The 22,282-nt window shown below is 44.8% G+C and overlaps 1 protein-coding gene across 11 annotated transcripts in view; it reads left to right on the forward strand.

The window, feature by feature from the left end:
* The window catches only part of Mrtfb (myocardin related transcription factor B), a 159,931-nt gene that overhangs the window by 118,603 nt on the left and 19,046 nt on the right, over positions 1–22,282 (forward strand). For all 11 annotated transcript variants that reach the window (XM_050125770.1, XM_050125769.1, XM_050125771.1 and 8 more), the window contains 4 exons: positions 1,926–2,087; positions 3,240–3,418; positions 13,634–13,771; positions 20,914–21,188. In XM_050125770.1, the coding sequence (XP_049981727.1) occupies positions 1,926–2,087; positions 3,240–3,418; positions 13,634–13,771; positions 20,914–21,188 (754 nt within the window). The remainder of the gene's footprint in view (positions 1–1,925; positions 2,088–3,239; positions 3,419–13,633; positions 13,772–20,913; positions 21,189–22,282) is intronic.

Consider the following 22,282-nt stretch of genomic DNA (forward strand, 5'->3'; position numbering starts at 1 on the left):
AGGGACTGGGGGCCCAGTAGTGAGCAGGTAAAATTGCCTGCCTTTGAGCACCACATGCTTCAGGGGAAGACAGAAAAGGGAACAGCCAGGCAGCTATGACTGAGAAAGGACACAGATTGATAACTGTATTAGAATGTGCTCTGAAGAAGTGCCAAGTGCCATCTTGGGCTCCACAGACCTGAAGAGTGTGTTCTCCTATCTGTGACCTGCTTGGTCCTGAGCAGGAGGTGAGAGATGTTACCTTTCTCCACCATGGGTTGTGTTCTCAGAGGTTCCCTGAATTAAAGAACTTTTCAGATTCAGTGTTAGGATAGAGTACTACAGATTTCAGGGATCATCGACTTGAGCAAGCCCTCCACTAAATAACACAACAAAGAACATGTGATGTGCGTGTGCGCACATGTGTGTGTATATACAGTGCTGTCTATATTTGCCTTCTGACTCTAGAAGATATCATTAATAGAATTAAAGTAAAAAGAAATACACCTACCCATGTTTTTCTTTTATAAAAAGAAAAGAAAAAAGGAAGAAAGGCCAGGGGTATGGAGAGATGGCTCAGCAATTAAGAGCATGTTGTATTGGTCTTGTAGAGAACACTTTTTGGTTGGAATGCACATGTCAAGCAGCTCACAACCTCCTGTAACTCCAGTTCCAAGGGATCTGATGCCTTCTTCTAGCTGCCATGGACACCAAGCACATACATGGTACATATCACACATGCAAGCAAAACATCCATACACATATTTTTAATATAAGAGTCTATACTGAAACATGCATTCTCAAGTTGAGATCTGAAGAATGAGAAAAAATATATCATCTTTAATTTTTGAATTACTTTATTCATATATTTTGACATTAACCTAATTTAATTGAATTGCAGTATTTGGCAGGTTAGAGTCTACATTGTTTTCTGAACTTCAACAGCAAAAATTGAGCCTCGGCTTCATGGAGTTAAGGCGGAAGTGAGACAGACAGAACCTGCCAGGCTACTTTGGGAAGACTTCCCTTGCAGGCTTATTGCTGCTCTCACTTAAGGTGTTAAGGGAGAAGGGAGTGAGACTGAAGGCTCTCCTACTTTGAGCTTCACAGAAGCATCGAAACAACAACAACAACAAAAACCCAGCAACATGGTTGACTGTCTGATCCTGTTTTCCCTGCACATAGTGTTCTGTACAGTGCTGTGTGCTTCACCTCATAAGAGCTCAGAATCAACTCGGAATTTGGGCTCATAGCTCACCACATATTTTTAAACTAGCAAAAACATAGCTCAAGACAATGGGAGGTGATGCTAATGGCTTACTCCAGGCAACAACTGACAGGAAGCAGAAGCATTGGGAGAGCTACAGTGGCTTCATGTCCTTTGTAGCAACTCAGCCATTTTAAGTGTATGAGCGGGTGGTTCTGCACACCACAAACTCTGTGTAAAATGAGGGGTTTGTTCCGAAATAAACTCAAATTCTTAACAATGATAACTGACCCTGAGATACAGTCAGCCCAAGAATATTAATTATAGCTCTTCCCACTGAAGAAAGTAAGGAAACGTCTATCCTAAGATTTAGTGCCTCTGTTTCTAGGAACTGTCTTTCTAGTGAAGCCAAATGAGACCTGTCCACTTGTAGAGCTCTGGGGCACATGTGTCTTCATGCTGTGTCTCCCCGGTACCTAGTCCATTGTTCTAGACAGACCTGCCCTCCTGGTGTAGGCAGATGGTGCTAGTTCCCATTTCCGGATTCAGTTCATGGTCATTCAACCCTGGGGTCTCTGTGTCGCATAGACAGGTAGCTGCCCGCTCTGAGAGAAACAGAATCTACCACACAATCTGAGCAGTCACTCTCTCCTTGCAGAGTGTAACCCTGTTAAAGTAGTTCAGTTCAGTTACTTGGTCCGATAGGTGCCATGGTTAAAGCTTACACTTGGTCCTGCAGAAACGTTTGCAGAGCCGTCTCTGCAGGCCACGCAGATGAAGCTGAAGAGAGCTCGACTGGCAGACGACCTGAACGAGAAGATCGCTCAGAGGCCTGGACCCATGGAGCTGGTGGAGAAGAACATTCTTCCTGTGGACTCGAGTGTCAAGGAAGCAATTATAGGCAAGAGTAACAGTTTCTGTCTTTCACAGGAGTTTTAAATAAAACGGATTTGATTAAAATGCAAGGGCATTATTTTCTTGGTTAACTAGAAGCTGATAAACATCTATTTTGTTGCAACTGTTTTGTTATAGATTAGAAAATGGCCTCTGCTGCCAGTAGCCTGGATTTCCATTTTATGTCGGAGTGACTTCTGATACCATTATCACACATCTAAGATAAATTACTGTATTGTGCCATTTCATTTGTACTGTTTGATATTGTTAGGCTGTTCATTATGTCTATCTAGGAAGGTAATAAGCTTTACAGGCAAGGAGAATGGCCTGTGGATTTCCTGCACTGTCTGCCTCACCTGCTCTTACACTTGGCTTGTACTGCTCATTCTGTTGTTACTTGAACCCAGGCCCACTCTAACACACAGCGGATGGCCAGGGTCACTGATGTGTTCTTTGTTTCTGGCATAGTTTTAGCAGGAAAACAAATGAATAATGATACTCATTCAGCACAGTTTTGTTGTTGTTTTCGGGGATTTTTGTTTTTGCTTGTTTTATACTAACTGAAAAACTAACTAGTACAGCTCTCGTACTCCTGAGGACTTCATACTGAGCTAGTGTGAGTTTAAAGCTTAGGCAGTTTGTGATTACAGAATTCTGAAACATGAAGTCAACTCTGATTCCAAACATTGGGGAAGATAGCCTCCAAGGTAAGGAGAGTGTGAGTGTAGGTGTGCTGTCCCTTGAATGGAAGCTAGCATGCAGACTGCCTTAACACTCTCACTTTCCTGGATCGCCCTCTTGCTGTGGTGTTCTCCAGTGTCATTGAGAAGCCTCCCCTCCCGGCCAGGCTGCAGAGCGGTGCTGGTGCTCTGACTTCATGGCCTGCTGGTACCGAGCCCTGAGCTCCATCCCCAGCACCACAGGAACAAAAGCAACAGCAGAGCACTCCTGCCCTTCCCACAGCTGCTAGCTAGACCCGAAATCTTTGATCTGGCTAGAAAAACATCAAACCCCAAAGAGTACATGACAGACAAACTGTGGTTCCTGCTAGAACAGCCTCCAGTTCTGTAGCAGTGTGGCTTCCGTCTGGGAAAAGCCAAGCTTTAAAGCAGCTTCTAAAACTCCCCTTTCTCAGTCAGCCTTGGGGTTCTCTCTGCAGGGGTGGTGAAGGAGGACTATCCCCACATGCACAGGGAGTTCTCATTTGATGAAGACAGCAGCGATGCCTTGTCTCCAGACCAGCCGGCAAGCCAGGAGTCTCAGGGCTCAGCAGCATCCCCCAATGAGCCAAAAGTTAGTACCTCACCACCTCCTGGGACTGCGAACACTCCGACCCAGGTAAGACCTTCCTAACATTCTTGCAGACTGTGTCAAGACAATATTTTTACCAGAAGAAAAATCTGAAATTACTGATGCTTCCTGCCTATGAGTCAGACACTGTAAAAGTGCACAACTGGCTCTCACTTAATAGTTCTAATGTACACATACACATACACTAGTCTAGCTTTTGGTGCTCAATAAAGCACCAAAAATTTAATTAAGCTTTCCGAATGACTTGAAAATCTGTAGATGTTTGGTGTGTTAATTTGAATGTATCTGGGCCCCATAAGCTCATAAAGAGTAGCAGTGTGTGTCCCTGTGGGAGTGGACCTTGAAGTCTCCTATGCTCCAGCTACACCTAGTGTCACAGTTCACCTCATGTTGCCTGCAGATCAAGATGTAGAACTCTCAGCTCCTTCTCCAGCACCGTCTGCCTGCACACTGCCATGTCCCACCATGACAGTAATAAACTAAACATCTGAAACTGTAATCTACCCAATTAAATGTTTCCATCATCAAAATTGCTGTGGTCATGGTGTCTCTTCACAGCGATAGAAGCCCAGGGCAGATGGCGTGGGCAGTGATGGTCCAGATCTTCTGTCCAGGCTCCCAGCGTTGTTGAGACAGGACCTAAAAGGAAACTGAAGTTTCTTTGTTTTGTTTTTACTGTTTGTTGTTGTTTTTTTTTTTTTTTTCAAGACCTGACTGTCTAGAAACTTATTCTGTAGACCAGGTGGGCTTTGAACTCAGAGATCTGCCTGCTTCTGCCTCCCGAGTGCTGGGATTTCAGGCATGTGCCACCACCGCCCGGCCACAACTGACACACTGAGTTCTGAGCAGATGGAGAGAAGGGAGGCCCCTACTGTGTTCTCACAAACTGCTTCACCCTGGCTTAAGCTTTAAAAGTAGGCCTAGAAAGAATGCCAAGTGTGTAAGTAAATAAATTTTAGAAAAGAGTTTTTCTTAGCCATCTGAGTTACTTTTCTGCTTGTGTCTGAGTAGGTCAAGCTGTAAGACAGGCATTCATGTGGCTGCAGCTTTGGTAACAGGATTGTCACCTCCACCCCCTGGTAACGGCTACTTGGGGCTGTGATGGTTGATCCTTATTATCAGGTTGACTAGATTTGGAATCAGGTTGGAGATACAAGCAAGAAAGCATCTGCTGAGGGTGTTTCCCAGAGCTGTGTAGCTGAAGAGAGGACGCGCAGGGTGGTGCCGCCCCATGGATGGGTCCCACTGGATAAATCAGAAAGAAGCCAGGTGTTTATTGGTTCTGCCACCAGATATACACAAGTAGCCTTCCACTGCTGTGCCTTCTCCACCATGATGGGCTGTCTCTAAAGACCGTGAGCCAGAATACCCCTTCCTCCTCAGCTCCTAGGCAGGTATTTGGTCACAGCAACAAGGAAAGTAAGGACCATAGAGGCTCTCCCTGCTAGAGAGATTACCATTCTCTCAGTCACACCCAGGCTCATGAAAGTTGGTCCCTCTCCAGGCTGAGAAACTTTAACCAGAGGCAGTCCTACCAGGCTGGCACTGTGATGCCCGTGGAGGGAAATGGCAATGGCAATGTCTGTCAGAGAATAAGGACAGATTGCTTATTGCCAGAGCAGTGCACACGAGCCTCAGCCTGCTTCCTGCACGGAGGCACTGAGCCTCGCCTGCCGTCAGGGTGACTGCAGCACTGGGCACCTGCTCCACAGTCAAGGATGGCTCCACTGTAGTGTCGCCTTGCAGGCAGTGTCTAGCCTCTGTGTAAGGAGCTGGTGGTTCTTACACTTGTGCTCGTGTGTCTGCACGAGCCTGGCAGCTGAGAACAGGAAGCCCTCAGTAGTGCTGTAGTAACCTTGTCAGGGTCTGTTCTGTTGTCAGCTTTTCAATTAAGTACAGAAGCAAGCCTTATGTCAGTAAAGTCTCAGATTTTTTCATCTTCTAGAATTGATAACTTTTATTTTGACAATTTTTGAACTTTATTGTATTTTCCCAGCTTTCTTTTTGTTGTTTTTTTAAGACAGTGTTTCTCTGTGTGTAGCTGGAACTTGCTCTGTAGACCAGTCTGGCCTCAAACTCAACAGAGATCTGCCCGTATCTGCCTCCACACCCAGCTTTTCCAGGTTTCAGGTTTCTTACTTCTCTTTCTTTCTTTTTTTTTTTTTTTTTTTTTGGTTCCCTTTCTCATGACTGTGAGCAAAGACCTGACAGGAGCAGCTTAAGAGGAAAGGATCTGTTTTAGCTTGTAGTGTGTCAGGAAGAGGCATGGCAACAGAAGAACTGTCTCTTCACATTGCACTGCAGTCTGGAAAAGAGTGACTAGGAAGCAGGCCAGCCTATAAAAGCTCAAGGATGATCCCCCAGTGACCCTCTTCCTCCAGTAAGTCTCCACCTCTTAAAGGTTCCACAACCTTCCAGATACCTCCACCTACTCAGGACTAAGCATGGGGGCTCATGAAGGGTATTTCACATTTAAACACATATGTAAAATCTATTAATATTTACCTACCTAAATATAATTACTCTTCCATTTCCTTCAAGGGAAAGGACATTAACATATTGCTCCTCGCCAGATATCAAGTTCTGAGACTACAAGATAGGCATTTATTTTATAGAAACACAGAATAAACAAGCCCAACACACAATACATATTTACTGATTTAATGAATGAGACACTTTAGGAGATTGTTAAGGTCCCCCAAAGGCCTGTGTATGCAACGCTGCCAGCTGGTGGGCTTGAGAGCTGAGTGGATCATGAAGGCACAGAGTTCATCAGAAGTTCTAGCCAAATGGGCTGTTAGGAGGTGAGGTCTGGCAGGAGAAAGAGTCTGTCTGTCCCCAGCCTCTCCACCTTCCTTTCCTCACCATAGTTCTCCCCTGTCATGGGCCGGAAAGCAGCATAGTCACTGAAACCACAGATTAACAGTGAAAACTGAACACAGATCCCCGCCAGGTAATTTTCAGCTTTAGAACTCATTCCATCCTTAAAGAGGACGCACTGCAAATGGAGTGCAGCTTGTTTAATGCTTAAGCCGCTCATGAGCAGTGGTTTTACATGTGGTGCAAGGGTTACTGCCCCTTTTGTCTGCAGACTCTTCTCTCGGGGTTTCTTAGTCCTCTATCTAATTGATCACCATGCTGTCCAACGTCTGAGCATGATCTGCTAGCCTTCTGTGAACTCCCAAAGCCTAGTATTCCAAGAAGGAGCTGTTAACCAACAGCCCTGCTAAGCTGTTTGCCATGTCCACTCTTCCACTCTCTCCCCTGCTTCCAAGTTACCACGAGGTAGTGGGCCATCTCCTCCATACACATCTACCAGGACGGTCTCGTGCCACAGTAACAGGACCTGTGAAACCATCAAACTGAATAAACCTTTTCCCTTAACTAAAGTGATTGTCTCAGGCTGTTTGTCATAGTAATAGTGTAAATGCTCCAACTCAGATGGAAAGGCACCTGGCAATTAGTAGCCAAGAAGTACCATAAAGTCATACCAGTGACACAACAAAACTCACACAAAAGGTTTATTGGGAGTGGGAAAGAAACTGGACAGTGGCTGACTCTGCTTGGGTAAGAAACAGCAGAAAACTGAGCAAAAGGCAAGGTTTATATTGTTTCTTGTGGGGAGGCTGGAACTTTTGTGAAGCTTTCCAGGGTGGGGACTGAATGGGTTTCAAGTCTGTTTATAGGGTGGGAGCTTCATCCGGCTGTTAGGGCAGTTATAGAGTGTTCTCTGAGTGGAACCTGGCAGTTGAAGGTCCTCAGGGGAGGGGCATAGGCACTCATATGCCTTGAGGGGCTTAGAAATAGCAAACTAACTAGTTCAATAATAATATATAGGCAAATATTGAAACCTTCTGAAAACTTCTATTTTTATACAGAATTTTTTTTAAATTATAAATCTGTGGTAATAACTGGTTTATAACAATTTGTGCTCTCGCTAGTACAGAAGAGAGCTGGGGATGAGTACACACCCTTTGTTTTCACACTCAAGAAACCAAAACAGGACTGGTGCCTTCAGGTCCGGGAGGCCATAAAGCAACATCTCCAATGTGACTGGAGCTGGTCTTAATTACAGCTCTCAATGTTGTACACTTGTCACAGTAACCAAAGACAATGCATTAAAAAAACTATACAGAAAGAGAGAAGGAAGTCAGGACAGCACTACAAAAAAAGTCAGCCGACAGACTTGTAAGCATTGCAGCTCTGATGGAAAGGACCCTGGCTGTTAGGATCCAAGGAACAACACAAAGTCACCCTAGAGCATAGACACTTACAGCTCTGCTCCAGGGAAAGGTTTCTCCAGTGCAATACCTGTGCTCCAGCAGGGGAAGTTTCCCCAGCAAAGTTCTTACCGTTCTGCTCTTCTCCACTGTGGCTCCCCCTGCTCCGCTACATTCCTCCAAAAGAAGGTCTCACCCAAACCTCATCCAAGAGATTTATAGGGAGGGAAGAATTCAGGAGGGCAGCTGCCTCTGCCAGGGTGGAAAAAGGCAGCTCCCAACTGAGCAGGTACAGGGCTTATATAGGACTTCTCAGGGACAGAGTTTTTCCAGGGTGATTTTCAGAGTGGGAATTGGTTTCAACAAGCTCAGAGATTGGCTGCATCATGCTCAGAGATTGGCTCATTTCATGCTCAGAGATTGGCTGGTTTTGCGCTCAGAGATTTGACTGGTATTTGTACTGATTTGGTCAGGAACAGGGTGTGTTTCTTTGGCTCTGATTTCAAGGCCAGGGTGTGTTTCTTTGGCTGGCCCTTTTACCCTACAACATGGAGTTCATGGAAGACTTCTCTTAAGAAATCAACATGATCTCAAACAGTTCACAGATTCAGTACAAGCCCTAGCAAACAGTGATTACTACTGAAATAACCTGGTAAGTGGTCCTGAAAACCAAAACCATCTTAAATTTAAAAGAATATAATGTTGTCAGCCTCACCTTTTTTTAAGTTAATAATTAGATAGTTTTCTTTGACAGTTTCATACATACACATGATATATTGATTTTAAAATTTACCATGAAGCCATCAAAATCAAAATAATTGGTGCTAGCATAAAAATAAACACAAGAGCCACTGAAATAAAAGCCTAGAAAAAGTGTCCTCATGTATATGACAACGTGTTCCATGACAGAGACACCAAGATCACTTAGTGCAGGGAATACGGTGTTACTAAGGAAATCTATACATATTTGAGAAAATAAGACTGCGTTTATCCTACACAGAATGAACGCACAATGAGAAAGACCTACATGTGAACTGTAACACGGGGAGAAACTTAGGGGACAGCACAGAAGAAATCATCTTGACCTTACATTGTCCCTGTTTTCCTGAGTGCAAGACCCAGGCAACAAGAGATAATTAGTACTCATCAAAATTAAAAAGTTTTGTACAATGAATCTTATCAGCAGAATGAAAAACTAACCCAAAGGATGAGAGAAAGTATTTGAAGGATTGTCTCTGGACATTCATAAATAAACAACACTTTTTGAAAATAGGTACAAAATTTGATTATTTTTCCAAAGAATACATATGTGCTGGCTAGTTTCGTGTCAGCCTGACACAAGCTTCAGTCATCCGAGAAGAGAAGCCTCAATTGAGAAATGTCTCCATAAGATTGGGCTGTAGTCAAACCTGTAGGGCATTTTCTTAATTAGTGACTTACCAGGGCTGGGGGTCCTGGGTTCTATAAGAAAGCAGGCTGAGCGAGCCGTGATGAGCAGCCAGTAAGCAGCGTCCTCCAAGGCCCTGCATCAGCTCCGTGTTTGAGGTTCTGTCCTGACTTACTTCAGTGGTAAATAGCATTATAGAAGTGTAAGCTAATTAAACCCTTTCCTCCCCAACTTGCTTTGATCATAATGTTTCATCCCAGCAGTAGTAACCCTAATACAATACACAAGTGGCCAATAAGATATGATGATCTCTGGCATTTCGAAACCGTGTTTATAGACAATGGAAATAAATGCATCACAACGTACCTACCATAAGAAATCAATAAACATAAATCAAAACCAGAAGCTGCTCTAACATACTCAGAAAGCACCAGATTCTGGCAAGTATGTGGAGAAGCTGCAGTTCTTGTCCATTGTTACTGTAGTGACATAATGTAGTTACATAGTCACTGTAGAAAATGGTGTCTTACAAATACAGTTTTACTAGGCCGGTGCCATGGCTGAAGTGAGAAAAGGCGTTTGCCATCAAGTCCCTGTAGTCTGCTAGCGATTGGGAGCTGTCTCCCAAATGTTCCTCTGTCACACGCAGACACTAAGTAAATAATGTTTAAGACAGAGCTTAACCAGTGACCCAGCAGTTCTGTTTCTGGATGAATGAGTTGAAAGCAGGAAGTGGGCTGTCGTGGTACACACCCAGTATCCAGTACTTCACAAGCTGACACAGCAGGGTTGTTCTGGAGCCTAGGCTGTATAGTAAGTCCCTATCTTTAAATCGGTCAAACAAACAAACAAAAGGTTGAAACAAAGAATTAGAACATATATATTTTCTATAACACACATACCATCATTTACCCTGTTCATGCAAACAGCATCTCGTGGCTAACAGAAAAGGGGCCCTTGTGTGCACAGCATCTGAATGCAGAAACAAAAAACTGCCCTTGGAAAGGAAGGGGTTCTGCACCAGCTAGATATGGATGGATCTAAGTATTATGTTAAATGAAAGAACCAATCACAGAGGGACACACACCGGCACATGTTGTAGGAGCTGCGGGCTTGCTTTTCGTCCCGCCCTGCTCCCGCACGGCTACCTTTACACCAGAAATAACAACACACAAACTGTATTCATTTAAACACTGCTTGGCCCATTAACTCTAGCCCTTACAGGCTAATTCTCATGTCCCAATCAACCCATCTCTAATAATCTGTGTAGCATCAGTCTTACCAGGAAAGATTCAGCATGTCTGACCTGGAAGCTTGCTTCATGGCGTCTGCCCAGGAGAGGGGAGCATGGCCTCTGAGCTCACTTCCTCTTCCTCCCAGCATTCTGTTCTGTTTACTCTGCCTATCTAAATTTTGCCCTATCAGATGGGCCAAGGCAGTTTTTTTATTTAACCAATGACCTTCCTCCATCAGGCACATGAGAATTTTACATGCCTGTACTCAACATCCAGAATATGTTTGGGTTTGTATTCAGCACATTCATTGTTATTTTATCTGTGTGGAAACTGCGATAATTATACAGTATTCAAAGAACAGTCACAGTTTGAATTTACTTGCATGTTGCAAGAACTCTTCTGCATCCTGAATTAAAAGCATGCTTATTAGAGATTGAAAAACTACAGCATAAGAAAGAACGACCTTGGGCTGGAGAGATGGCTCAGCTGTTAAAGGCTAGGCTCACAACCATAAATATAAAGAAAGAACGACCTTTCCAGAAGGCCGCTCTTGAGCCTTTGTGTGCAGACAGTAGTCTGCAGGGGAGGCAGCCAGAACCTGCATCATGAACTTTTCCTATAGCAACTTCTTGTAAAAGAAATGTTAGTTTTAAGATTAAAGGCCTCTTTTTCTAACTTATTTTCAAAATATCCAGTATTTACATTTTCCTTTGGATGCTGATTGTGTGTATACACATGTATGTGAAAGCCAGAACTTGATGCCAAGTATTGTGTATGTTCGTGTGAGTGTGTGCACTCGTATGTATGCATGTGCCTGAGTGTATGTGTCTAGGGACTAACTTTAGGATTCTTCCTTAGTCACTGTCCTTATTTTAAGACAGGATCTCTTACTGAGCTGCAGCTCACCATTTGGCAAGGTGGTTAGCCAAGGAGCTCCAAGGGTCCTCCTGTCTCTCTCAGCGCTGGGATTACAGGTGCTTTCTGTCACACTGTGCATCTCTTGCATGGATGCTAGGGTTCCAAACTTAGGTCCTCATGTTTTCTTTGATAGTGTTAGGATGAAAGTGAGGATACTAGCAATTATGAGCCCTGCATCCTGTGGTGGGAACAGTTGGATGGGAAGTCAAGTCTGCAGCTTCTGTTTCTTCTTCTTCTTTAGAGAAATAATTCTGCATCGTTGGATTTACAGAGGGAATGCAGGTCTTGGTGTCATGATGCTTCCCTCGTATCCTTTCTAAGGTGATGCCATATTAACTGTGGAGCAGAGGAAGTGCCCTTTGTGACTTGGATATTTTAAACCCTTTTAGAAGAACCCTGGCACCTGGCCTCTTTTGAAGAGTTTGCCCAGTTGGAGCCATTTGTTGAGGATATTTTGGTTTGGGCCCCTCAAGACACGTAAGAAACCTGTCAGCTCCTAGAGGACTCCAGATCTCTTCTTTCAGCTTGTTTATCTGTCCCTTAGGTACAGGGAACAGTTGCTATATTTCAATGGTCTTATGGTTCTTCTGGATAGCAGTAACGTTGAAGTAGGGATAATAAGAAGACAGCATCTGTATTAGAGGCTGGAGGAGGCACAGCCTAGGAGTGCAGGCAGAGATGTCCTCACAAGCGGCCCCCAGCTGCTGCATCTGTACTTCAGGATAACAGCATGCTCGGGGCTATCATGGCTGCCTGTGCTGGTCAGACAGCTCTCCAGATGGAATGCTTTTGTGAGAAGATAATGTACAATTCAAAATTCAAGCACTACGTTCTACTTCATATACCAGTTATACAAGCGTCAAAGATTATACTCCCTGTGAGACCACCCAGAAGTATCTCCATCCCTGCAGTATGCCAGGTAGAGGACCACTGATCGCAGAAGGCCATGTCCCATAAGGAAGAGCCACTTTTCACTTGAAGCATGAGCGTTGGCTGGCCACAAGTTTCTCAGAGAGCCAGACATCTCCAGAGTCTGAAACAGGCTGGATGAAATGAAGCTCCCAGCCGTCTTCACAGTCTCTTACATTGTCTTCGTGTAATACTCTGATGCTGAAATGAGTAGGGACTGGACTTGTACAATCGCACACGCACACGCACACGCACTCACACAGTCACAGCTGAGTTTGAGAATGTGACTTTGCTGGGGGAAGCCACAAGAACACCATCAATTAAACAGACATTTATTGAGTATACACACCAGGCTTCATATTTCTTTTTACTAATAACACTCCAGGTTTTTAGGTTGTTTATCTTAGAAAGAGAAATGCAGTTTGTTACTTTAAAAAACTTCCACAGGAGAACTGAAGGGGTGGGATGTCTTTTCTGAAGAAAAACCATTTTCCCTGAAGAAAAAAAAAAGCTGATAATAAGGAAGCAGAAGTGAGAACATAGCATTGCCTTGGGTGACGGACAGGCCACATACTTAGAATGGGGTACTGGCGAGAAGCAATAAGATCTTGTAGCTGCTTCTACCCCCACCCCAGCTCCATGCTGGTGCTCACTGGCTCTGGAAAGGGCAAAGGCCCTGGAAGAGAAGCTCCTTATGCAAGGGGATAGTTTTGGCCAACACATTCTTCAGCTTCTCTTTTAAAAGACACGGGGCTGTGGTCAATTAGCACTAGTTTGGAGACAGAAGTGTGAGGTGTGCAGTACATTGAAGGCCCCTGGGGATGACATGGTCTTCCTCTAAGAAGCTGCCAACAGCAGAAGGGGATGGGTGTGGTACAGGCCCATGCTCTGAAAGGCCAAACCCTACATGTGGATGAGCCAGGATTAGCACAACCTACCAAGAAATGTTTAGAAATGCTATGTATTGTTTTGATTGCTTTTATAAGTTGGTTTTGTTGTTGTTGTTATTGTTGTTTTGTTTTATTTTTGCCAAAAATAAGGATAGTTCTGAGTCCACTTGTTAGAGGAGGGGGGGACAACACATGCAGCCACATCAGTCCACCCTTGCGTAGTTCCAGCTGCCCTGCTGTAGAGACGAAGCTGATAACCTACTGCATGGAGAACAAGCCTGTAATTCCCTCTGGACCTCGGGCACAATACTGTGTTTTTCTTTGTTTTGTTTTTAGACTTTTTTTATATTTATAAGATTTTTATACATTTTTAATGAAAATAGAATTGCATCACCAGCCCCTCCCTTTGCTCTCTTCAGCCCCTCCCATGACTCTCCCCCACTCTTAGGTTGATAGACTCTTTTTCTTTATCCTTACTGCTTATATGTATATGCATATGTATGTGTGTGCAAATATAGAAATACAGCCTCTGAGTCTTTTGCATGAATGTGGTTGGGGCTGACCACTTTGTATTGGATAACCAGTAAGGATGCTGTTTGTACAATGAGGTCATTCCCTTGCAGTTCCAGTCCTCCTCCAGTTACTGATCTCATGGCCATGTCTCTCTCTGCCTTTCCCACCAGTTTACCTCCGTGTCCCCAGCAGTTCCTGAATTCTTGAAAACCCCTCTAACTGCGGACCAGCCTCCCACGAGGTCTACAGCTCCCATCCTCCCCACAAACACTGTGTCCTCAGCGAAGCCTGGCCCGGCACTGGTGAAGGTAGGTGCTCAAGAGCACAGCACTGCAGGGCTCCACTCCACAGGGACTGTGCTCACAGACAGGCATGTCTTGAGCTCCCAGGGTCAGCACGTGACCTGTCTGAAGTAAGCGCTGGCTCTGCAGCATCACAAGAGCATCTTCACGGCAGCCAGCTCTGGAGTGGATGCACAAGGGAAGCTGTGGCATGGGGAGGAGAGTGTGTGCGGGTCGGAGACTCCAGAGCCTTGTGTTTGAGTCCTTTCAGCCAAGCAGCTTGGCATGATCTCAGCTATGCCTCTGGCTCCTGGCGCTGTTCCCCAAAGTGTGCTTGGTTGAAATTATTCAGTTAGAATAAATCCCAAGGAAGAAGAAAAACTTAAATATGCAGTATATTTTTAAAGTTCTTAAAATCCTATTTATAAATTCTAAATAAAATGATGGGGAAAAGCAATAAGGAATAGTCTAACCATCTCATTTGTGACTTTTCCTAAAACTGGAAGAGTTCATGTCTCAAACCTTCTAAACTAAATAGGGCATTTATGTTAGCTGACCTCTTATCACCTTGCAGAGGAGACTGACCCTCAAATAAGTTAAGAAGTGGCGTGTTTACTTACAAATATTTTTAAACTCCCCAGTTTGGGGATTCCTTTGCTGATGCAATAAGCCAAATCAAGCCAAATTAATAAGACAGATTTAATAAACAGAGAAAAGCAACTCTCCGGGTAACTTTCAGAAAGGCAGGAGAGAAATCACATGGCAGGTCTAGGACCAGGTCTTAAACACCCTGTAGGCATGGTCTTGAGCAGCTCCAGGGAAGGAACTGACCTTTGGTGGGCTTTCTGAGGGGTGGGGTCTAGGGTGGGAAGAGTGGGGCCAGGTTCCCAGTCAAACATCTGGGCAGGGTTTGGAATGGGGGAGTGAGACCGAAGTAGAGATTACCAACATCCTAACCCTTTTGGATATATATGGATACCAGTTCAAGTCTGGCTACTTCCTGTTGATGTTGTCAAGGGACAAGTGGGGAGGGTGGAGTTGATGAGTTCATGCTCAGTGGGGGTGTGGGTAAAGAAGCATTTGGTTTGCTGCCATCCTGGAGACCTCAGGCATTTGTTCCTTGGGGAGGCAGAAAAGGCAGGTTGCTAGAAGAAAAACTAAATTATCACTGGCTTCATGAACGGGGCCATGGGAAGACTGATGGCTGCCAGAAGGGTTGCAGTGGAGATATGCCCTGATAGCACAAAAGAGACCAGGGTGAGGGAGCAGACACGGGAGCAGGGGAGCCCTGCACTGGACATCTCGGAGAACCAGGTCCCAGTTGCTGGATAGGTGCCCACTTGAGCCAGGAGAGGTGGTACCAGCACTGTGTCTCAGTAGCTGGGGGAATACCTGAGCCATCACTTCTGCTGTTTCCCTGGAGCTGGGGATACCTCTCTCTATCCATCCTGTAAAGGTCAACAAGCAAGAATTAGGAGATAACAAAACTTTTTATGAGTGAGCATGTGGGTGAGGTCATACTGCCAGTCCACACCTGGCTGGCGTCCTCAGAACTGTGCAGGGACTGTCCTATCTGGAGGGCCCCCTGTGGGTTGGAGTTGGCATGTGTCAGGCAGGAGTGAAACTTGTCTTGACAAAGCAGGGAAATCAATTCCCCAGGAACCTGCAGGCATCTGTAAAACAACTGGAACAGAGTTATATCTTAGTGTCATAGTAAAAGGCTGTGGCTGTGGATTAAAAAGTATGAACATATTTCCTAGGGTCTGGTTTTAGCCCCGTGAAACACACCTTTAAGTCTATTCTTTTAGAAGACAACAAGAGGAAATTTACTGAACAGAAGAGGTTGAGTGAGTGAAGGAGGAGGAGGAGCAGCTGAGGAGCAAGGGAAGATAGAGGTGACCACGCCTGCAGGCTTCCATACCCTCTTTAATGCTAACTGGTCTCTAAAACCTGTGACCAGTAAAATCCACAGAAATTTAATGGCTCCTGAAAACTGTTTGTAGTCAGTGCTCTTTTTGCTCGTCAGAACTGCCTTTATCAATGCCAAGATTCTGAGCCTCCAAAGTTACATCTGAAACCTGTTTGTCCTACACCATGAAGCCTGTGAACAAGGTCCACCTATCTGTACCTTTAACAGGAGACTGAACTAATGAGCTACCAAAGTGGTTGTAGCCTTGGGGGTCAGGGGAAAGCTGTTAAACTGGTAAATCTATTGGTACCCTAGTCATCACTGGATCTAAAAAGGATAAATTTAAGCAGAAGGGAGACAGCTTTCCAGCTACCTCAAGTCCTCCATGGCTATCAAGGTCTGACAGACTTTTCTATGAAGTAGGAATTTGAGGAGACTGGCCTACCTTGTCTTGGCAAAGCAGGACAATCAATTCCCCACTGTTCTGCCCATCCACAGTCTGGACAGGGTCTTAGCAGCAATTAAGGTGCCAGGCAGTTTGTTGCTCAATGACTGGCATTGCCATGTTTAAAGCAAGGTGCAGATGGAGGTTTTTCTGTGGCCATCCAGCTTCCTTGGAGGAGATAAAGGATGCTGCTAGGAGCTGGTGTCTCTATCATGAGAAGGTTTTTTTTTTGATTAAAATGCCATTTTCTCAGATCTCTGAAGCATTGGAGAATCAGAAACAAAATCTGGCTGCCAGAAAGGTAAACCAGCATTGTTTTAAATCCTATCTTCTCATAAACCATGTTTTTAGGACAGGACAGAGATTATCATATGGAAATGTATCTTAACCTAAAATAACTTGAAGACCTAATGCCTCCTGGTGACCCATTCCATGCAGTAAGATGGCAGAGAAGTCATATGACCTCCCTAATCTCTGTCCTTATTCAAACTGGTGACTGCCCACATGTTATTTTCCAGAGCAGTTCCAAACTGGAGTGACCAGTTTTGTTTTGTTTTGTTTGGGGGAGGGCATCCCTGATAAACATGGAGGAGGAAGAGGAATGGAGGGGACAAGAGACATGAGATAATGGCAAAATCTGGCTTTCTGATCAAGCTGCCAACTTTATTACTCCTCAGGAGCTGTTATATATAGCAAACAGGCAAGGGGAGGGGAGGGTGTCAGGTCTGGAGACCTCTCTGACTGAGAGAAAGAGATAATAACTAACAAAGGAAATGCTAATTGCTCTTAACTTGTGAACTTAAGATGGCTATAAACAAAATACAGGCCTCAAAATACAAGTCTTTGCTTCCAGCATTGTGGGGTTTTTTTGTTTGTTTGTTTTTTGTCTTTTTGAGACAGGTTCCTCTGTAGTTTTTGGAGCTTGTCCTGGGACTAGCTCTTGTAGACCAGACTGGCCTCTGTCTCCTGAGTGCTGGGATTAAAGGGGTTCACCACCACCACACCACCACCCGGCTGGAGTTACAATTTTTTTTTTTTTTTTTTTTTTTTTTGATTTTTCGAGACAGGGTTTCTCTGTAGCTTCGGTGCCTGTCCTGGAACTAGCTCTTGTAGACCAGGCTGGCCTCGAAGTCCCAGAGATCCGCCTGCCTCTGCCTCCGAGTGCTGGGATTAAAGGCGTGCGCCACCACCGCCCGGCTGGAGTTACAAATTTTAAGTTAACTTTTGTTACAGATTTTTTTTAACCATACATATTTTTCTAAGTTGTTTTTTTTATATATATAATAAGGTAGAACAGCATAAAATAACTTTCTCTGTCATCATATCAGATTCAGCAAAGCCCAGAGGCAAATTTTAAGCTCGGGCAGCTAGTTGTAATAACAGCTGAGCTATATAACTAAGACACACAGAACACACAAACCCTGACATCCAGGACCAGTTAAAAACAAGCTTGTGGCCACACCATTCACACATTTCCACCCGTACATACAAAATAAACGGTACTCTTGAGCAGAAAGACAAGACTTTTCCTTGGGAACCAACCTAAAAATCCTAAAGTAAGAGTTTATAGTATAAAACAGCACAGGATGCTTCCTGGCCGAAAGGCGACAGCCATCAAGTAAGGGCAGAGGAGGAAGCACTGCAGAGAAAATCGAAAAATGAGAGTAGAAGCGCAGGCTGCCCAAGAGCGAAGAAAGCCCAGATGAGCTGGAACAGCAGTTGAGGATTTGGAAAGAGATTGTTAGGAGAGAAGAAGGTGTACAAACAAACGGAACAGGGCAATGCGAGGGGCAGGAGCACAGCGTTTGTAAACCTGGGTGAGACACATGGTGTGCGACAGCCCCAATTCAGACAGACTTCATAGGGAACATAGCAAGTGTGTCTGGGATCGAACTTGGACCCAGAAGTATCCATTCACAAGCCTTTATTTGGAGACCAGAGGCAATGGCTAAATGTCCCTCAAGATAGCCTGGGACCAAACAGTGGGGGGTTGGGGTATCCCTGTGCAGAGGCCAGAAGAGGTCCCGGACCTCTTATAGGCATTTTGGTTTGGGAGTGAGTAGCTTACCAAGCAGTCGGTCAAGGTGAGGTAGGAGGGAGAGTGACTTTCCCATTTTTTCTCGGTAAAGACTCAACTCTACCTGGGTTCAAGACCAAGTTAAGCATTTTGAAAATCTCCAGTTTGGAGGTTCCCCTGCTGATGTAATAAGACCAGATTTAATAAACAGAGCAGAGCAACTCCCAGGTGACTCTCGGAAAGGCAGGAGAGAAATCCCGTGGCAGGGTCGAGAGACTAGGTTTAAAATACCCTGTAGGTGTGGTCTCGAGCAGCTCCAGGGGAAGAGCTGGCCCTTGGTGGGCTTTCTGAGGGTCGGGGTCTGGAATGGGGGAATGAGAGCAGAGCAGAGATTCCCAGCAGTCCTCCAGCCTGTTTCTGCTCTGAAGGTTGCACCAGCACTCAGCTATAAGGAAAAGGCGCTGTTCAGATGAGCATCGTCTTCTCTCAACCAAGGCTGTCTGAGGCAGTGGAACTCTGACTTCAGAACATCTTTCCCAGAAAAGCACCAGAAGCAGGAATGTCAACAAAGTCTCCTCCTCCACATCCATCCCACCAGTATCTACCCCACATCCCTCAATGGCCCAGAAGGCTGCTTCCTAGTATCTTTTAGGGATGGTTTTTGACTCTAGGGGAGGAAGTACCAGTGACGAGTGTAGAGTCCCAGGAAAGGAAGAGGGAGAGATGCACCAGAGGCTCCTGTGGAAGAGGCACAAAGGCTCCAGCACCCTTCACATTGTACAGATTCTTCCTTGAACATGCTGAAACTAGCTAACCAACTGGTTATTAACTGGACTGTTACTGTGGTGGTGTGTAATAGCTCAGCAGGCTGAAAGGCAAGTTACAGCCTTGCTGGTTTTCCTGGGGTACAAGCTTCCACCACAGCCACCAGCTCCAAGTGTAGAGTTGGGAAAAGATGCACATGGAGCTCTTGTGAGTCAGTCAGAGCAGCTGTCCCCATGTGTTGTATGTGTCATTGGTATAAAAGTCTGCTGTGGAACCACTCTTGGATGGCAAGAAGCGCCCGTGCATTCCTAGGCATCTTTTCCGTGAGCGTCCACGGGACCCTCCCTGTTGTACTTTACACTGACAGGCATTCACATAGGAAGGATGTGCCTGAGAGCATTAGCAGCCTCGGTGTCTGCTCTCCATTCTTTTGGTAGGGGGACGACTTATCATTTTCTTATTCTTTGGTCATGAGAAAGAAGTTATATATGTAGTTTATTGAAAGATCTGTTCAGTTATCTGTCACTAAAGCAGCCTAGGAATGATGTCTTGTTTTCTCTAGGTTTTTTATTATTATTCTTTATTTTTAGACATATTTTGTTTATTTGAGTATTTTGCCTACATGTGTGTATGTGCATCATATGAGTGCCTTGTGCCAAAAGAGCTCCAAAGATGCCCTGGAAATTGGAGTCCTGATGGTTGTAAGTCAGCACATGGGCACTGGAAACTAAACCCAGGTCCTCAGCAACAGCAGCCAGTGCTCTGAGCAGCTGGGCCATCTCTCCAGTCCACTCTTTTGTTTCGTTTTGCTTTTTTGTTTTGTTATGGATTTTATTCTTTTTTTGAAAATAGCTCTTTTTGTACAATATATTCTGATCACAGTTTCTCCTTCCCCAGCTCCTCCCAAGGGTTTCCTCATCTACCTTCCTTCTGAGTCTACCCCAATTCTGTCTCTCATTACAAAACAAACAGCATCTAAAGATAATAATAAAATAAGATAAACAACCTGAAATAGAACAAAACAAACTTTGTTCTCCCCCTTGAGAACGTAAAGTTGTAGCATAAATACCAAAATAAAGAAAATGGTCTGCTTGTTTTGAAACCGAAAAGAACAACTAAAGAAAAAGTTGCCTGTCATTCATAAGAGAGGAGTGATATATGGTCTCACCCCATCTTAAAAATAAAAATTAAACATTTTCGGGTTTTCTGAAATTTATATTACCTGGCATTTTGAATTCTATTATTTTCCTTAATGCTGCTTATATAATCTATTTCTCATTAGAAGAAAGCATTTATTTAGTTTTACATAACCATACTCATACTGCAGTCTTCTCACTAGGAGATACTGTGTGTAAGTACTCAGTGTCTCTATGCAGGAGATACTGTGTGTAAGGACTCAGTGTCTCTATGCAGGAGATACTGTGTGTAAGTACTCAGTGTCTCTATGCAGGAGATACTGTGTGTAAGGACTCAGTGTCTCTATGCAGGAGATACTGTGTGTAAGTACTCAGTGTCTCTATGCAGGAGATACTGTGTGTAAGGACTCAGTGTCTCTATGCAGGAGATACTGTGTGTAAGTACTCAGTGTCTCTATGCAGGAGATACTGTGTGTAAGGACTCAGTGTCTCTATGCAGGAGGCCCAGAGTCCATGTCGGTAACATTTGCATAGGCGGTGACAGACCAAGCTGTGCCAAGGGAGTAATGTAGAATGAGAATTTTTAAATCAAATTAAGTCTGCAAGCGTCTTCATGGTTCTTTGATTTGAGTCAGGGACTTATATAGCTAGACTAGTCTCAGACTCTATAGGCAAGACTGACCTTGAACTCCTGATCCTCCTGTTCTGGGAGGATCCTCCTGAGTGCTGGGATTACAGGCCCAGGTCGTATTCCTTCCCAAAGCCACTGAAGACCATCTAAGGCACACAGCTCTTTTTAAATTCTAAGTCACTGAGGCACATTATAGAAACACTTTCATGAACTTACATCTTTTTAAATGTTTTCCTTTTTTTTTTTTTACTTCCTAAAAAATATAGCAAAGCCATCCTAAGAATCCAAATGACAAACACCGTAACAAAAAATGCAAAGATCCCAAACCCCGGGTGAAGAAGTTGAAGTACCACCAGTACATTCCACCAAACCAGAAGGGGGAGAAGAGTGAGCCGCAGATGGACTCCAACTACGCCCGCCTGCTGCAACAGCAGCAGCTCTTCCTGCAGCTGCAGATCCTGAGCCAGCAACAGCAGCAGCAGCAGCAACAGCAGCAGCAGCAGCACTACAACTACCAGACCATCCTGCCCGCACCCATCAAGTAAGCCTGTGCTCAGGATTTGTCCCGCCATGACTTGGACCCTGGCTTTGAGAGGACCCCAGGTTACAGAAGGCTGAGTGTGGCCAAGTACTCTGCTCAGGAACCGCCCTTGCTTGGCTGCTGTCCAAGCTCATCACAGTGTCTGTGCTCCCAAAGTGAATGTGGCCTGCCTTCTAGTCCAACATTTGTCCTCCAGTAGGCTCAGCTGTTCACGGCTGTTCAGGAAAGATGCACACATTGTCAGTGTCCAGTGAGAAAACAACAGGATGCACACCCACAGACGGTGAAGAGGCACGGGTATAAAGGCAGGAGTGGTCAGGGAAATTTTTATGGAAATTTCCGCATGGAGGGTTCTAAAGACTCTTCCAAACAGAGAGAAAGAGACAAGCTCTGGTAGAGAAAGGGCATGCAATAGTGGTGAGCAAAGCTGCCTGATGGGGACCATGTGTGATTCCTGAGAAAGGTGAAAGGAAGGAAGTAGAATCCGTGCTGCAGGAGACTGTTCCACGTGGCGCTTAGGGCAGGAAGTAGAATCCGTGCTGCAGGAGACTGTTCCTCTTGGCAGCTAGTGCCATTTCTTAGACGGTGACCTGGTCGGACCAAGTCACTAAAAACAACAGCTGAGTACTGATAATAAAGGAGACTCTGGAACTGTTCAGGGGCAAAGGGCAGTGATGAGGTAATGAGAGGGACAGCAGGTGACTCACAGAGAAGATTTTTACATGCCCCGGAACAGAGAAGGGTGACATTCCATAGCTTGCAGCCTATTGTTCAGGTCCAGAGCAGGCAACTTTGTGCCCTCAACTCATTGATTGAAGAATATTTTAGATACCAATTCCAATCTGGCTTTTCTGAAACTCAGCAAAAATCTCATTTCTCACTTCCCCCTTATCCAGCTCTGGAGAGCTGGGAAGGACAGAGCTTGTCATTGGGAAGATGTTGAAAGCAAACTGTTCCATATCATAGGGGATGATTATCACTTTTCTCCTCTTACGATAAAGATTAGACCATCTCGGGAAAGACATGCCTAAAACAGCATGGAGGTGGGGAAGTAATTTTGTAACATGTTATTATTTAAGAGCAAGCAAGCCCAA

Source organism: Alexandromys fortis, unplaced genomic scaffold (genome assembly GCF_014885135.2).
Source record: "Alexandromys fortis isolate MF-2015 unplaced genomic scaffold, M_Fortis_MF-2015_v1.1 scaffold_238, whole genome shotgun sequence".
Classification (NCBI taxonomy): Eukaryota; Metazoa; Chordata; class Mammalia; order Rodentia; family Cricetidae; genus Alexandromys; species Alexandromys fortis.